The sequence below is a fragment of the Lagopus muta genome, chromosome 1 (genome assembly GCF_023343835.1).
Source record: "Lagopus muta isolate bLagMut1 chromosome 1, bLagMut1 primary, whole genome shotgun sequence".
Lineage (NCBI taxonomy): Eukaryota > Metazoa > Chordata > Aves > Galliformes > Phasianidae > Lagopus > Lagopus muta.
Window position 1 is genome coordinate 4,464,583 of NC_064433.1, and position 16,981 is coordinate 4,481,563.

Genomic DNA, 16,981 nt, shown 5'->3' on the forward strand with positions numbered 1-16,981 from the left:
GCTGATGCTTTCCCACATTTGGTTCCTGCTCCAATGTAAATCCTTCTGAAGGAAAACAGGGCCCAAAAGCTCTTAAATATAAGACAGAGATTTCACTTTCTCTAATTAAAAAAAAAAAAAAAAAAAAAAAAAGAAGAAAAACAAAAAAGTGCTTTATTGTGTTCTGCCATGGGCACAGCTGCAATGGCTCAGGTTTGAAAGCTGCTGTCTGGCAGAAAACCAGTCCTTGCTGAGGATCAGACCATGGCCTTGTTCCAAGAGAAATTTGGGTTTCATTTGACCAAGATAGGATTCCAGATTGTCATCTGAGCATGTCTGAAAAGTGGTGAATGTGTGTCAGTAGTTAAGTGCTCGTGAGCTTCCTTAGTCCCTGGATTGTTCAGGACTGACCCAGACAATTTTTTCCAGATGTTTGGGCAAATCTAAGTCCTTATAAAAGGGATGGTAATGCTTCTGCTTCCTTGCTAAGTTGTCTTTGTGGCTTGCAGGAATGTGCATGAAAGCTGGAGCCAAGATACCCCAATTTCTGGTCTCACCTCTACAAACTGCACTTTAACCTCTTCTGCCCTTCCCTGGCATCTCCACACAAGATCATAGAAACTTCTTGGGCCCGGTGCAAACTTTACTTGGCCTTCTATAAAAAAAAATAAGCATCATTCTTTTTTGTTGCACAAAACGCCGGTTCCTGTTCTCCAAACCTCCTCTGAAACTGTTTTTTTGCCTTTGATCCAGCAGCTGCTCATTTTCGGCAACCCTGAGTAGGTAAAACATGAGAAGCACCTTGGGATGGGAAGGAGTTACACAAATATGAAATATTGCAGTGCCCTTTTGTGAACCACAGTGTAACAGAGTGACTGCCGAAGCAGACACCAAGCAGAAATCTTTAGCAAAAATACTCTGATTTTTCTAGTAAATGTAATTTTTTTACTCTTAGTTGCAGGAATTTCTCTTCCACTTTATTGACTGTGATGCACAGCTGTTTATCCTTGTGGTTTCTGTATGAAAATATGTTTTCAGTCTGTATGTGCAAACCCTCTCTTCCCTGATGTCTGAATTTGGCTACACTTCTTGCCTTGTGGCCAGGGCAGAAGACTTCTGTAAATCCCAGTTCTGATATATGCTGTTTGTTTTAAACTGTATCGCTCTTTAAAATTTAAAAGGAAAACAAACTCTCAGCAGCAAATTAGGCTGAAATGGGTTGGGAGGGAATTGCTTGGTAGCAACCAGTGCTGGATGACATCTGATGAATGCTAATTCTTCATCCCCAAAACAATTTTGAGCAGATGAAGGGAACTGATTTCTGCAACAGCTTAAACAGAGATTGAAATGACTTCCACGATCTGGCAGCAGATTTTTTTTCCCACATAGCAGGTGCAGGCTTGGCCCACAGTGATTTCTCAGTTATACTCTAACTTTGCTGTTTCGAAAACGTAATGTCAGTGCCCAGCCAGGCAAAACCTAACTCCCTAACATTTCTGTTTTTCACGGAAGGCTAAGACTTTATCCTCAGGCAAAGTCTCCTCTCTGGGCTGGCTGCTGTAAATCCTCTGGGCCCTGGCAAAAGCCAGAGTTGCTAGCTCATTTTACTTAATTTGTGATGCTGGCAAGATTTGTGCTGCAGCCCAGGGCTCTTGACTGAACTCTCCTAAATTAGAGCGTTGACACATTAAAGAAACTCCAGCATAGAAGACCTGAAAATAAATGCCTCAAAAATAGATATTTCAGAAAGATGCTGTTTTACGAAGCTTTAAACAGCGTTAGTGTTTGCTTCTTCAGAACCTCCTGCTCGTTAAGAAGTTGGGTTTTATCTGCCGTTGTGATAAATGTTTTTTATCACGTGTTTCATTTGAGAACTTTAGGGCACTTGATATCATTCTGCTGGAGAGAATTCACCCATTTTTGCAGGTGGGTTAACACGGCCACAGGGTGAGGTGAGTTGAGGTTGTCTGCATAGGAATGTAACCAGCATGGATGTAATGACGTAATTACAAGCAATGTAAATGTGTCAGTTTAACTCCCGTGCGGACGTTCTTATTCCAGACCTGGAATCCTTTTTCCTGCTTAAATAATTCCATTTTAAAAGTGAGGAAGTGTAGCCAAGAGGATAAAGTGCTTGGCTGTGGTTCAGGAGATCAGAGGTTCTCATTCTCAAACTTGCCATGGATTTTCTGGGAGATATTGAGTGAATTTTCTCCCTTCTCTGCACTCTAATGTGACACATGTGAGACTGAAGACGATGGTATATGTAGGAAAAATTGAGCAATTGCAATTGAAAAACAAAATAATTTATCAAAAGCAGAGCAACCATACATGAGACGTCCACTAGCTAGCTTTAAATAGTGCCTGATGTTCATAACTGTTCATGTTTCAGGATTTGTTTTATTTTCAAAAGTTGGCTTTTTTTGGTCCCATAGCCTGAGTGCCCACTTGCAACTCAAGCATTAGGTGTATTCCTCTGACAGAATATCTTTCATTTTGCTTTCAGTAAAGCAGGAATCCAGTTTATATTCTCCAGAATTGCTCCATAATGCAAAAAAACCACCAGTAAGCAGGGTGATGGGGAGATGAATTTCAAAGGTGTGCTCCTGATCCAAACCAGCACACACACACACAGTGACACAGGGGTGCTCCCATGTAATCATAATAACTAATGTCCACATACAGCAAGCTGTTAAGATGAATCAGAAACAGATCCTGGCAGTTGAGCAAAACTCAGTCCGCTGCTTCATCCTTCAAGCTGCGCCGCTTCAAGAAAAACAAATCCAGTTTAGGAAGACATCTTCCTAGTAGTTAATCCACCATCAAAATTCTGTGATATTTAAACAGGACAGCTAATTCCAGTGGATTTTACTTAAATGACACCTCGCAGTCCACTTTGTTACAGGGAAAAAAAAAAAAAAAAAAGCCACTTTGACTTCCATAGTTTAAAGTGGATCAAGCAGGTTCATGTAATTCAAACTGATGCAGCAAGAAATAACCAGGGCATTTTTGTATGTCACCTGCTCCAGAAAGTTTACCACTATGGGTGAGGTCTGTCCTCATGTCTTTCTCTCATGTGTTTGATGTTGCACTGGAATGGGGGGACCTTCCAGTTGTGACAGCGGGTGATACGAGCCAGAAGTAGCTCCTGACTTTTCTTTCAAATAGACTGGTATGAAGTGGTTTTATCGGCAGTTAATGTAAGAGGTAGCATATGAGGGCTAACATGCACGTGAACTTTTGATGCTTATTTGTTTCTGTAAAATGCATTTTGAATTATCCCTAATGCTTTTTTAAAATTCTCTTTGTTACAGAAGAGGAAGAGGAGCAAGTACCAACTGATGGAGGTACATCTGCGGAGGCCATGCAGGTGCCACTGGAAGAAGAGGGAGATATGGAAGAGGACGAGGCAATTAATGATGAAAATTACTTGAGCAAGAGACCGTTAGAAAGTCCTGATGCTGAAGAATTTCCACCCATGAAACGGCCAAAACTGTCCGTTTCTAAAGGAGACACTCTAGATGGAGCTTTGGAACCACGTGAGCCTCTTAGCTCAATAAACACTCAAAAAGTACCTCCAATGCTTTCTCCAGTTCATGTTCAGGACAGTACAGACTTAGCCCCTCCTTCACCAGAACCACCAATGTTGGCTCCTATTGCAAAATCACAAGTGCCAACCCCCAAGACATTAGAGTCAAAGCCGCTTGCACCCAAGACAAAGTCCAAAACAAGTTCTCCAGGACAAAAGACAAAATCACCTAAAACTACTCCCTCACCAGTGGTTGCTGGAAGTCCCATACGTTCACCAAAAACTGGATCCAAAGAAAAAAAGTCACCAGGTCGCGCCAAGAGCCCAAAAAGTCCCAAAAGTCCAAAGGCTCCTGTTCATGTTCCCCCACCACCTGTTAAGCCCGAAACACCAAGTAGAACCCCTCTGGCTGCATTAAGTGACAAAATAGGAAAGGAAAACATTCAAGTAAAACAAGGACAGACACCACCTGAGCCTGTGACCAAGCCAAATATTGAAAACCAGACTAAGAAACTACCAGTGATGGACAAGACTATTGATGATTCAATAGATGCTGTGATTGCTCGTGCATGTGCTGAACGAGAACCCGATCCCTTTGAGTTTTCCTCTGGTTCTGAGTCAGAAGGGGAAATTTTTACCAGTCCGAAAAGACTTTCTGTTTCGGAGACTACAACTACAACTCCTAAACCTTCTGTTTCTGCTAATTGTTCTAATAAGGCAGGAGCAACTCCGGTACCTCCATCAGGTGGGACTTCAAGTTCAGACATTTCATGGACAATGGATGACTCGATTGATGAGGTCATTCGAAAGGCAAACATGGGAACACCTTCTAATCCACCTGCGAACTTCGCTTACTTCTCTTCTCCTTCTGCTTCACCGCCAACTCCAGAACCTCTTCTCAAAGTCTATGAGGAGAAAACCAAGTTGGCCTCATCTGTAGAAGTAAAAAAGAAACTGAAGAAAGAGCTGAGGACAAAAATGAAGAAGAAAGAGAAACAAAAGGAAAAAGATAAAGAGAAAAACAAGGAGAAAAACAAGGAGAAGGAAAAGAACAAGGAAAAGGATAAAGACAAGGAAGCAAACAAGGAGGCAAAGTTTCAGTGGAAGGAACTTCTCAAAGATGATGAACATGATCCCTATAAATTCAAACTAAAAGACTTTGAGGATGCTGACACAAAAGTAAAGTTGAAAGATGGCAATACCAAAAAAGAGAAAGAAAAACATAAAGATAAGAAGAAAGAGAAGGAGAAAGGCAAAAAAGACAAGGATAAGAAAGACAAAGAGAAAGTTAAAGATAAGAGTAAGGAAGATAAGATAAAGCCTCCATCAGCACCTCTTGTGTTACCTCCCAAAGAAATGTCTTTGCCCTTGTTCAGCACACCAACTGCCATGAGACTTCCCAGCATGTTACCTTCCTTGTCTCCTATGCTTCCTGAAAAGTTGTTTGAGGACAAAGAAAAACCAAAAGAGAAGAAAAAAGACAAAAAAGAGAAGAAGAAAAAGAAAGAAAGGGAGAAAGATAAAGAAAAGGAAAAGAAGGATAAGGAAAAGGAGAGGAAGGAAAGAGAGAAGAAGGAGAAAGAAAAAGAGAAACATAAACATGAAAAGGTGAGTTGTTTAAAAGAGCTGAGATGGCATACTTGTTTGATAAGTGCACATGGATTCCTGAATTTGCTGCTGAGAAGCATATCTGATTATGTAAGATATGTGACCACGGACTTCATACACTTTAAAACAAACAAACAAACAAAAATAAACACCTCAAAGTAAGAAGTACCCCAGAAATTTCAGGTATTGCTCCACTTCTTTGAGAAGCAAAAGAATGGAAGCTCAATTTTGTGAATTCGAAATACGAGATTGTCTCACCTTGGTTTTGATTTGATTTGGTATGGTTTGGTTTTGCATGAGATTTCTGGTTTTCCTCAACTCACTTTTCACTTAGAAAAGCCAAGACTTACACTCACTGGCAGAATGCAGAACAAATGTATGCTCTGTTGCAATGCCCAAATTTTGTTCTGTAGATTTTCTCTAGTAGGGCCAGCAGCCTTTCATATAAAATTCAAATTTAGTTTCTAGAAGTCTGCTGTTTCAGAGCTTGTAGAATACTGTAGGTTGGTCAGATGGCCATAAATGAGGAACAGACCACCCTAGAATAAGTCATTATTTGTATATCAGAGCTACTGAGTCCTCTATTAGGAAGACCACAGAGTTGCTTCAGTTAGATGGAAATAAGAAAATTGTTGTCAACCTGTAGTCTAAATGCATACTCTGAATGTTCAAATATCACCTTTCACTTAGAGTTTTAAGCTTGAGATGAAGAAGGGAGACCTGACTTTCAAATGGACTGAACTACTTCTTCTCCTGTAGCTCTTACTGATTTATATCAGCCAAAGACAGTTCCTTCTTTCCAATATCACCTAATCTTGAGAATATCTTTAATATATAAAAAAATGAAACCAGCATATTTGCATGTTATCTGATTTAAAATCCCATTAGGGATGACTTCCCTAATTCAAGGTTTGCTGTACTTTTTGTCACTTAAACTTATATTGTGCATTAAATTGTTAATACAAAAAAAAAAAAAAAAAAGCAGAAAAGAAAGAGATTGTCTTGGATACTGATAACCTTGGATACAGGATTTCCTTAATCTCTATCCTTAGCATTAGGAAGCATTGCTTACGTTCTGGTTTTACAAAGATTCTCTTTACGTCCTGCTTTGAGTGTAATACACACTTTGTACAAGCTTGGACTTGGGATATTCCTTGCTATCCATTTTTGATGCTGTGAGAGACGGTACCCTGGTGTGCTACCAGGCAGATTTAAAACACACTGCTGATTTCAAAACTTACACCAGTTTTTCAAGTTGGAAAATGGATTTTCGATGCAGAATCCAGGTGATCTGGAAAACTAACATTTGTCTGCCATGAATGAATCAGTGATTGACAGGGTGGTGTTCCAGCTGTCCCTGTTAATTTAATGTCTGAGTTTTAGCTTGCAGCAATGCTGCTGCATGGACTCCTCCTTTTGTCTACATGGCAGCTTTCTCCCTGCCCCTCATGCTCGAGGCATTTTGTCAGTATCTGACTGAGAATTTCTGCAGACTTTTCTCTTTAAGTACACACATAGATAATAGAGGTAAGTTGCTTGTTTTTCGTATATTTTGCATTGTTCCCCAAATCTCCCCATCTGATTTGTTTTAGAGCAATATAAAAGCTACACAAACAAATATAAACTGGTAAAGCTTCAACAGAGACTGAACATATATGTATTAGGAAAAGGAGTCCAACAGCAATAAAAACTTGGACAAATTAAATTGACAAAGCTGCCCATTACCTTGGCAAAAAGTCCCTGTCAAAAGATAAACTTTAAAGCTAGAATGCATGAAAGAGTCCCCAGATAGAATTAAAATTTAAACTGATTCTTGATAGATAAGCTTTTTTAAAATCCACCTCTTTGCTGCAAGTCGTCAGGATTTTAAAAATAAATTTCCCCTTTAAATCTCTTGAGCGATTTTCATTTTTTGCAAGGCCGCACTGCTGGTGTCCTGGAAAAATGGAGAGTTAGAGCTTTATCAGTTGGTGCCCTGAGGTATGTGGCAAAGAAGCTAAATCCTTGAAGATTAGCAAAAAAAATGCAGCACATGGCAATAAGGGGCTTATATGACTACTAGTATTAGTTCAGGTGAAAGAAGTATTGCTTATACATAAAACTGGACAAATCCACTGACAATGTATTTTTAGTTAGCTACAAAGGAGTCTTATATTGCTGGACTTTACCTCTTTGGTGATTTGGGAAGCTTAGTAATCCACTGTAAATGCTCTTCTGCTGGCCCCAATTCCCAGCATTACTCCAGAATGCTGCTCTTTCGTTTTAACCCCTAAAAGTACATGTTTCCTTAATTTAGCTTTTAGTTCACACAATGACTTATTTAGCCAGCAGTCATGCTGTAGGAGCAAATGATCAAGTTACTGCTCGGATGCTGAGCTTTGGAGGCAGAAGCACAACCTGGAAGGTTGGATTTATGAGCTGACAGCAGCTGATGGCCATTACAAAATCTCAGTCATTACGTAACTCAGTCCTTAGCAAGTAGTACTATGCTTAAACAAAAGTTCTAACTCTGTATAAGAATCCATGGTAGCATTTCTGTATATTTTTTTGTATAGTTACAGTTACTGTGTAAGCATGCATCCCGTCCTGTTGGGGAATTTAAGCATATTGCAGAGTTTTCCCTGTAATTTTGTCCCAGGTTGCTGGATAGGAAGACTCAGAGCAGCACCAAACACTCTACTGAAAATAAGCTAACTGTGTGCTGCAAAAGGACAGGCTGATGGCCGAAGAAGAGGAAATTTGGGCAAGGCTTGTAGAAGAGCCTAGGAGCAAGGGTGCTGTCTTGCATGCATTACCAAATTAAAAGCAGACAATTGAAGCAATTACACCCTGCTTATATGATGGAGATTACCGGGCATGCTGTAGGAATGACTGAGCAGCTCGTGAGGCAGCTGCTGACCCAGTTCCAGCTAAACTTAATACTCTGAGCTGTAAACTAAAGCAGTCGAGGAACTGCTGCGTGAGGAATGGAGCTATCGTAGCATCGAGATAGAGCTTGCCAGTGCTGTCCCCAAATAAACTCCTCTTACTTGCAAGTAAAAATTCTACCGATGTAGAGCGTGCCCACGGTATCCACAATACACTTATCAATGCTCCTTAATTTGCCCTCTGCTCCAACCTGCAAACCCTTTCTCTCCTCTTGTATCAAAAGATAGTAGTTTGGATTGTTGTGGAGCACAGTTTTCTCTCAAAGCAGACGATGTAAGTATCTTACATTAAAAAGTCCTTTATGTGCTTTTCTTCTGCCACCATTGCTTGGAACCTCTTCCTGATATGCAGGTAGTAATGCAAAAATCTTAATACAGAGGACTAATGAGATGGGTGTCTCTCGGTGCTAAGCAGCAGTGCCTGTCCTAGGAAGTTTCATGTTCGGAATTGCCATGACAGAAAAGGATGTGGAGAAACCTATGAGACAGTACGTAATCAGTACACAAAGCCACATACCTGAGCCTCCTGTGCCCAGGATTCAATTCCTGTGGGTGATGCTACAGTTTAGGGTGCCAGGAAAGCAGTTAAAAGGCTTACCTATGGAAAGTAGCAGTGAAATCATTCCAGCCGTGTGGAGCTCCAGAGGAAAAAACTTGCAGCACTGCAGGGGAATGATGTCACAAAAAATTGTGCTGTATAAACAAAAGAGTGGAGAGTAGAGTAGCCTGTGAAGCAGGCTAATACATATCCATGGAGTGCTCTTAGAGTAACTCCAAGTCCCAACTGAGTCCTTCCACTCTGGCCTCCCGTCTCCTGCACTGCTTTCTGTGCTTAGAATCAATGGTGTCTTTCCTTTCGTTAGGAAAGCATTTTAAAACAGATTCTTCCCAATGAGAATTACTCAGGTTTCCTTTTAGCGTACACGTACTATTTTTGTCTCTCAAGTTCTTGGACCAAATTCCACTACATTCTTATTTTATGAAATACGATGATGCATGTGCTCATAATGAGATCAGTCTCCTTCTCTCTTTATGTATAATGTATATACACTTCTTTTCATGTATCTTAGTATAAGTTGAGCAACTCATATATAGAAAATCACACATAAAATCTGAGAGGATGCTGTACAGGTGTTGCAAAGCAATGGCTTCGTTTAGCTCAATGGAAGTCAGTAATTCCAAGATATTAATTCCAAGCATTTAAGGACGTCTTCAAGTGGTTTGAATCTACCAAGGCAGGAAATCAGACCATCTGATTTCCATCTGAAAAACAGCCATTAGAAACCTAGCTGAATTCCATTAAAAATCAGTGATTCTGTTATATCTGTAACACTTTGTGAAGCATTCAGAGCTGATGCTAGAGGTTCATTTGCTTCCTCTTTGTCTAATTTTGTTTAAAGAATATAAGTTATGTGGTGAATCTGAGTAGTAACTGCTTGAATGTGTATCTCAGGAAAAAAAACGTGCATACACCTGTCAAGTTTGAGCACTAAGGTCTAAGCATTTCATGTCATTGTTAACCAATTTTTTTTGTCTCTCTAAATAAATATTAAATCTTAACAAAGTGTGTGAGCTGTTACAAACACAGTGAAATTTCAATATAGCATTTTAGTCTAGAATTCATATTTCCATGTTGCTCCCAACAAGGTGTAACCATCCACACTGCAGCACAAAGATGAGAACAGCAATCAGTCAGTCATAAGTGTCTCATTGAGCTGGTATACTCTGGTTAATTCTATCAGTGCTTTCTTGTAATTAATATTCTTTGGGAATCTCTTTACAGTCTTTGATTGGTGATTTTATTCCATTGCACAGATAAAGGTGGAACCAGTTGTTCCGGCTCCATCACCAGTTATTCCTCGGCTGACACTAAGAGTGGGTGCAGGCCAAGACAAGATGTAAGTACAAAATAAGCCATCTACAATATGCCTTACACAGTTCTTCATCTCTGGTGTGTAGCAGCTCTTACTTTCAGTTGGAAACGCTTTAATGTTAGTGGTAAATGACATTCATACAGCCATGAACGGGTTGAATGGGATCCTGGGCAGCCTGATCTAGTGGTTGGCAGACCTGCCCATGGCAGAGGAGTTGAAGCTACATGATGCCCTTCAGAGTGAGCCATTCTATCATTCTGTGATGTCTTTTGACCATTCTGATGAAAACTCAAGCAGAACACTTACCAATAGAAACCTTTTAGACATTTTTCCCTTTTTGTTCTGCTCTGCAAGTGGAACCCATCATCTTCCATTCATCCTACTGTGTTTCCCAGTAACAATTAGAAGACTCCATCAAGACACATATGCTGCCTCCAGTGACATTCAGCCAAGCTTCCATAATGGCTAGGTATCCCTAGGGTAACCTGCAGCTCAGTTTCATAATGCATTTTAACTAACAGTTGTTTTGTGCTTTAAAACACAACAAATGAAATGCCTTCATACACATCTATTTTATTATAATTGTTGATTATTTCTGAATGTACCTAACACACTTTAAATGTTTGTTCATTAGCTCCTTAATTATTGGGTGTTGTCATACAAATAATAGTTACCTAGTACTTGATGACCATAAGTAGGTTGATCCCTATGCTCAGATTGTACAGCCTCCTGCTTATGCTGTAGAGGCTGAGGAAATGAAGCATCACTGGGCTTTATAGGCTGCTCCTGCCTTGTGTTTTCCTTTAATTGGGTTCTTCAGTGATTTTTTTAATTGTGCAGAGTGCACTTTTATGTCTGATGGCAAACATGAGCACCAGATTTTTTATTTTCATTCATCCCATTAAATATTGCTAATCAAGTTGCTTCTCTTTTAAAGCCGTTCAAGAACTAAGCCTTCTGATCACTAACTTTCCTGTGTTATAAGTTGAGTGGCATCTTTGATGATTATTTTGTTTTTCTCTGCTATCCTATTCCCCTATCTTGCCCAGTAGATAATTTGTGAGCTATACTGGTGCAAAATTGCTATGGGACTTTTTAGTTTCTGTGAGAAACCACCCCAAATATCAGGACTTTTTCCTGTTCTCCCTATGCACATTAACCATTCCTGTTTTTTCCCTTTCACAATATCTGAGTATGATCTAAAATTTCTGTGCTCAGACTGTGTGAAAGATCCTGCTTTTCAGAAGTTATCTGTCCTGCATTTAAAGCCTCTAAATCCATTTTCCTTCTCGAGGAGCTATAGATACTTTCAAACTTTTTTATTCAAGGGTTGTGGAAGTGTTTATATCAGGAAAAAAGTCATATTTTCAAGGCAGAACTTCTGAACTATGGCTCTGAAGCCATATTTTAGCACCAAAAAGTTGATTTTGCACCCACTCTTATCTCTCCTCCATCATTCTCACACCCACACACGTTTTGAAAAGAGATCTGATACTTCTTCTGCTTGCTGCAAATAGTATGGGTACGTCATTTTCAACCGTGTCAGCCTGCGGTGGGTCAGAGATACTGACATCTAGGTTTTTGGCTTTTTGGAAAACCCATTTCTGTTTCTGCTTCCTTATGCATCTTTACTGGCTCAGAGGGAAGCTCCATTTCCTCCACTTGACACTTGTCCTTGCTACTGCTTTAGGCTACATAACCAAATGCGTCTTCAGTCTTTAGTATTCCATCTCTGTTTGTTTTCGTGTTTCCCTTTCCTACCTTAAGTATCTCCCCTCTATGCCTACTGCATGGGCCCCCTTAACATTATCTGAGTGTGATGGCCTTATCACCCACCTGTATCTTCTAAACAATGGTAAACAAGAACTATTGGAGCTTTGCTGAAGCAGAAGAAAACATAGTTTGTACCACTTGGCTCAGGGTCTGGCAATTGTTTTGTGTTGCACGTTGATCCAGTGTCTAATGAGCTTTCATGGGAGCTCTCCTACTGTAGATAATCATTTTGCTTTCATAAAACAATTAATATTTAGCCTGGACTCAGAGTATGATTTCATATGTGGTGCTCATTATTAGAAGTGGTCGTTTGTGTGAAACTCCGAGACAAGGCATTGCATACATGGTTTGGGCTGCTGAATTAATTCCAGAAATCTCTGCCACCTGGATTCAAAGTTACTAGTTGCCCGACCACAGTAGATTCATAAACCTTTTACATAGCTGGTAAGGGACAGAAACAAGAGCGATGCTCTTGTGATGTGTTATACTAGGGGAAAGTTAAACTTACATTTCATCTGTGTTGATGGTGAATATCAGGTAGTTGTGTGTCAATTGAGATGTCTCTGGAGTTTATGCTAGCATAAGATTATTTTAAATTATTGTGAATGGCCATAGAAAGTTGTCTACGTTTTTTAGGATTGATAGAAAATGATGTATAAAAACTAGATAGGCAAATGAATCCTTTCAGTTCCCTCTGTTAGAAGAAAAAGCTGTTGGGAGGGTTTGGGAGCTACTTAAATACCTTTTCAGTTGGAAGTTGGTCTCTGTTGGGGAAACTTCATGCAAAAGATTGTACTTAGAGATCTTGGTGAATCCAAAAAGTATATATCATTGAATGGTAGAATCATTTAGGTTGGAAAAGACCATGAAGGTCATCAAATCTAAGCATCACCTAATGCTACCAAGTATTATACCAAGTATACCAAGTGTTATAACAAGTATAACACTATACACTGTGCCCCTTAGTGCTCCATCTGCTTAACCACCTCCAGGGATGGGTACTGCACCACTTCCTTGGGCAGCCTGATCCAATGCCTGACCATCCATTGCATGAAGACATTCTTCCTAATATCAAGTATCTGAAGAAAAGAGGTCAGATTGAATGGCACTTAAAATGGAAATTCAGATTTCTAATGATGCAGCACAAGTTTAAATACTGCAGTGCTGAGGAAAATGATGTTGCAGTGGAGCAATTTCCAGTTATGTTGCTTCTGAGCTCCTCTGCTTGGACCAGTGTACAAAGCAATGCTGATTGTGGCAGAGGAGTCTCCTTCATTATTTTTTCTATGAATACAAGTATATTCTGGCCACTCAAGCTTGTCCAGCATGCAAATATTCTTCCAACACACATCAGTTCAAAAGAGATAGCTATTAGTAATGTCAGCTTAATAGACATGAAAATGTAGCTGTTCCTTTAGAGGGACGAATATAGGAAAAAATGTTACAGATCAGTGTTTTTTGGGGGGAGTGTTTTAACTGTGCAGTAAAACAAGAAGAAAGTAGATTATAATCAAAGCATTTCCATCTTAGTTGTAAACAATTACAGCAATACTTGCATGGATGCCACATTAGAAGAAATTTACTGGATTCCATTCTAATGCAATTAGAGCTAATTTTGTTCTTTAAATGAATAAAGGGTCAGCTAGTAAATCTAGTTTATCTCAAGTCCAGGCTCCAATAAATTGTTTTATTTAATTTGTTGTAAAAGATCTTATCCTTAATGGGCCTAACTCTTATTAGTTTGCTTGGGTTCTAAAATATTTATGACCACCTTTTTAGATATGATTTGAATGATATGTTGGAAGGTTTTTTCACTGTTTTTTTCCACTCCAGTGTTATCAGGGTAGAAGATTGCTAACTGAGTTAGTATAGGAAGGAACTGGAGATGCTATCTTTTTTTAAGAAAAGAAATTAAAAAGCACAAAGCTACTATACATGTTTCAATTTGAAATCATCTGCAAACGATGAGCAGAATTCTCTTATTCAGTTGCATCATGGTTTCTTTTTGTCTAGTTATTTTTCCTAAGCATAAATCATTTCATACGCATAACTTCTAAAAACTTTCACACACATAGGTTTCATACACATAAGTTTTTAAAAAGCATGTCTGTTGATGGGGTACTGACATTCCAGTTACTGGTTACTGCCACAGTTGATATAAACTTCAGCAAAAATATGTGCTGTAATTTCTGATACTTCAGATAAATTCTACATTTAAACATGATTTTTAAGTAAAAACACATGACTTTTGACAGCGTCAGACCACAAAGCAGAGTGCCATTCATTAGTCATTGTTTCAGTGCTTCTGTGCCTTTATATATTTACGTACACATGAATGCAAATACATATATATGCATTTATATAGAGAGAGGGCAGTGTATATATATGTGTATTTGTGAAATCAAGTTCTGAACTTCATACTAAAACATCAGGCTTTTCCTCCAGATTCTTACTGCATTGTATCATAGCTCTGCAATCAGCAGAGAACCTGGAAAGCAGACATGAATAGGGAAAAGACAGGTATTTTAACAGTGTTTAACTTGCAAATCTGGCCTGCTGCTCTTAATAAATTGCCCCTTGTCTTGGATATTTTTAATGTCAGCATATATGTAGCCTTCTCCAAAAAAATTGCACAGACTCAGATATGTGTGTCTATAGAAATGTGTATTAAATAACTTGTGGACTTGAAAATAAAATCCTAAAGGGATTAAGAGAGAGAAGCTTTTTATCCATATATTTAATTGACTCCACTAAAGGCTTTTATCACTTACTGGGACATTATCAGTCCAAGGCCTAACTTAGGCTCTTTTGGAGGCTCACTCAATGGCATGATATTCCCATGACAGCAGTGCCAGTAACGTAACCAGCTGACATCCTTTGTAGAACATCTGAAAGCCAAGTGTCAATAGAGACCAAATGTTTTTGTGAGCGTGGAATATGATCTCTCTGTATGATATTGGTGACCCAGAAGTATTTTTTGGGAACTAAGAGGGAAGCCTGTCCTGTCGTTTTGTGTTTTGTTGCACTGAGTCTCTGTGATTGATCCATCTGACTACTTCCATCTCAATAAGGTGCAAAAATAATGCATGTTTTTATAAGTTGGCAAAATGATACGTGTCTGACAAAGTAGGAGCCTGCAGGGAAATACAGCCTGAGAAAATGGCATGATGCTGATGCTATAACCCTACTTGAAACACAGCTGGACTGCTGGAGGTGCTTATTTTTCATACATTGGTGGCTTGGGTCATCATTACTACTTGCTCAAGAACTGATTATTTTAAGTACAGACGTGTTTGGGCAGTAAAATTCCAGTAAAACAGTTCTTTATTCATTCCTTTTGAAATTGTGTAAAACTTTACCAGCTCACCTGCAGCAGAGTGCCACCAACTTTGTTATAGGATAACGTTATCCTAAAACACTTGCCTGAAATGTGGTTCTCCTATCTGCAGCAAGTTTAATTTACAGAAGAATTGAATCATAGAATGGCTTGGGTTTGAAGGGACATTAACAGTCATCTGGTTCCAACATCCCTGCCATGCACAGGGTTGTAATTGAGCTGCAAGTTCTCTAGAGATTAAATTTTGGGGGGAACGTCTCACACATATACATACAAAATCAGACTTTTTAGGTAAAGGTAAGTTGGACCAAAGGAGGAGCGAAGAGATATTAGCAGTTCCATGGATACACCTTTTTTTGAGCTGGTTAAAGACAAGAAATTAGACAAGGACTGTGTTGGTATTCCCCAGAGTTCACAGGGGATCTGTAGTTGCTGCAGAAACATGCATATGCATTTTTTGGGGAGTACTCAAAACACTGTGGGAGGTGTGAAAAAAGCTAGATATCTAAGATATGACTTTGCTCTTAGCTTCAATTAAACCAGAATTCTGCCACATGTAGTTTTTAAGAACGCATCTGATTTTTACAGTATCATGCTTGGTGGATATTCATGAGCTTCCATTTTTAATAAGGTCATTCTCTTTCGGATAAACAAGACCTTATGAAAAATACTTTTGAACTTCAGGTGCTATTTAGCAGAAAGCCATTCAGATGTTGATAATTTAGATTACTGTCTATATAGTGTTTGCCCACAATAGCTGAATAATGGGGTTCATTAAACTCCCTTTGTAGACATATCCAAATTGTTTGCCTCTAGCTTTGGCTCCCTATGTGTGGCTAGAGAGGAGAGGATTGGCTTTTTATTGACTTGTCAAGCCGTAGGTTTGCATTACCATCCAAGTAGCTCATGACCCATTCCATTTATTTCACTGTTTTGTGGTGGGGAAACAGGTAAAGAAATCCTGCTGGAAGCCCCTCCTTCTGCACGTTTTTATGAATAAGAGCAGTGTTTGTAGCAATTAAGGCACCGTGACCAAATCCTCCAGAAGATGTAATGCAAGCAGCATGGGGCTATTGTGGGACACAGCTGTGGGCGGTGTTGGTTACCCTGCAAGACGCTGCTTATTCAACAGAAAGCTCTGAAGGAGAACTTGCTGCAGAATTAAATAGGAGGGAAGAAGTGATACTTCAGGGAGGAAAATGTAGAAGGGCAAACCACTGTTTGGGAAAACTTAACAATGGAGTCCAGGCAACGAAAGTCTCTTGTTTATTGCAGTACTAATGGGTATTCCAATTACTTTACAATTTAGCACTAAGCCGTGAAAGACTGAGTTAACTGTGTTAACAGAACTAACACTCTGGGTGCCAATCCAGCTTTTGCTGTAAGGTGGAATAGAGTGTGTAATGGTTAAATCATTTTGATATGATCAATAGACCACCTAAGTGAGCAGTCAGAGTGATGACAAATGATCGCGCTCCTCTCAGAGAGATGTTCTTTAGGAATTCCAGTGATCTTTGCAGCTCTCATAAATCTTTGTACGTGTGTGTTTGTGTGTGTGTATACAGACACGCATTTTTCTGTTCTATAATTGTTAAATTATAAGAGCTGGAGGACTGATTTTTCAGTGCCTTCTTAAATTCTGGATGGATATGCATTTTAATGGAGATATTCTTCTGCGTATGATTCATATCCCTTTTCTGATCGTTCTGTTTGAGTGTAACATATTGGCCCTGATCCTGCAGTGAAACCCCCATGTGTGGTCTTGTATCCATCCAAAAGTCCTGTTCGCTGCAGTGAAGGTTCCTCAGCCCCTCCCTTGCTGCAAGATTGCAACTTTCAAATGAAAAAAAAAAGTGAAGACTATTTTACCAAAAGAAACAAATAATCAGTTTATATTTCTGAAGTTGATCTGGAAATTTTTTTTTCTTCTCTGAATCTGAGTTATTTCCAACAT

General features: G+C 39.2%; 1 protein-coding gene across 1 annotated transcript in view; it reads left to right on the forward strand.

The window, feature by feature from the left end:
* Window positions 1-16,981, forward strand: part of TAF3 (TATA-box binding protein associated factor 3) — a 113,480-nt gene that overhangs the window by 81,431 nt on the left and 15,068 nt on the right. Inside the window, exons 3-4 of the mRNA XM_048943634.1 lie at window positions 3,294-5,116; window positions 9,859-9,941. Of these exons, the coding sequence (XP_048799591.1) occupies window positions 3,294-5,116; window positions 9,859-9,941 (1,906 nt within the window). The remainder of the gene's footprint in view (window positions 1-3,293; window positions 5,117-9,858; window positions 9,942-16,981) is intronic.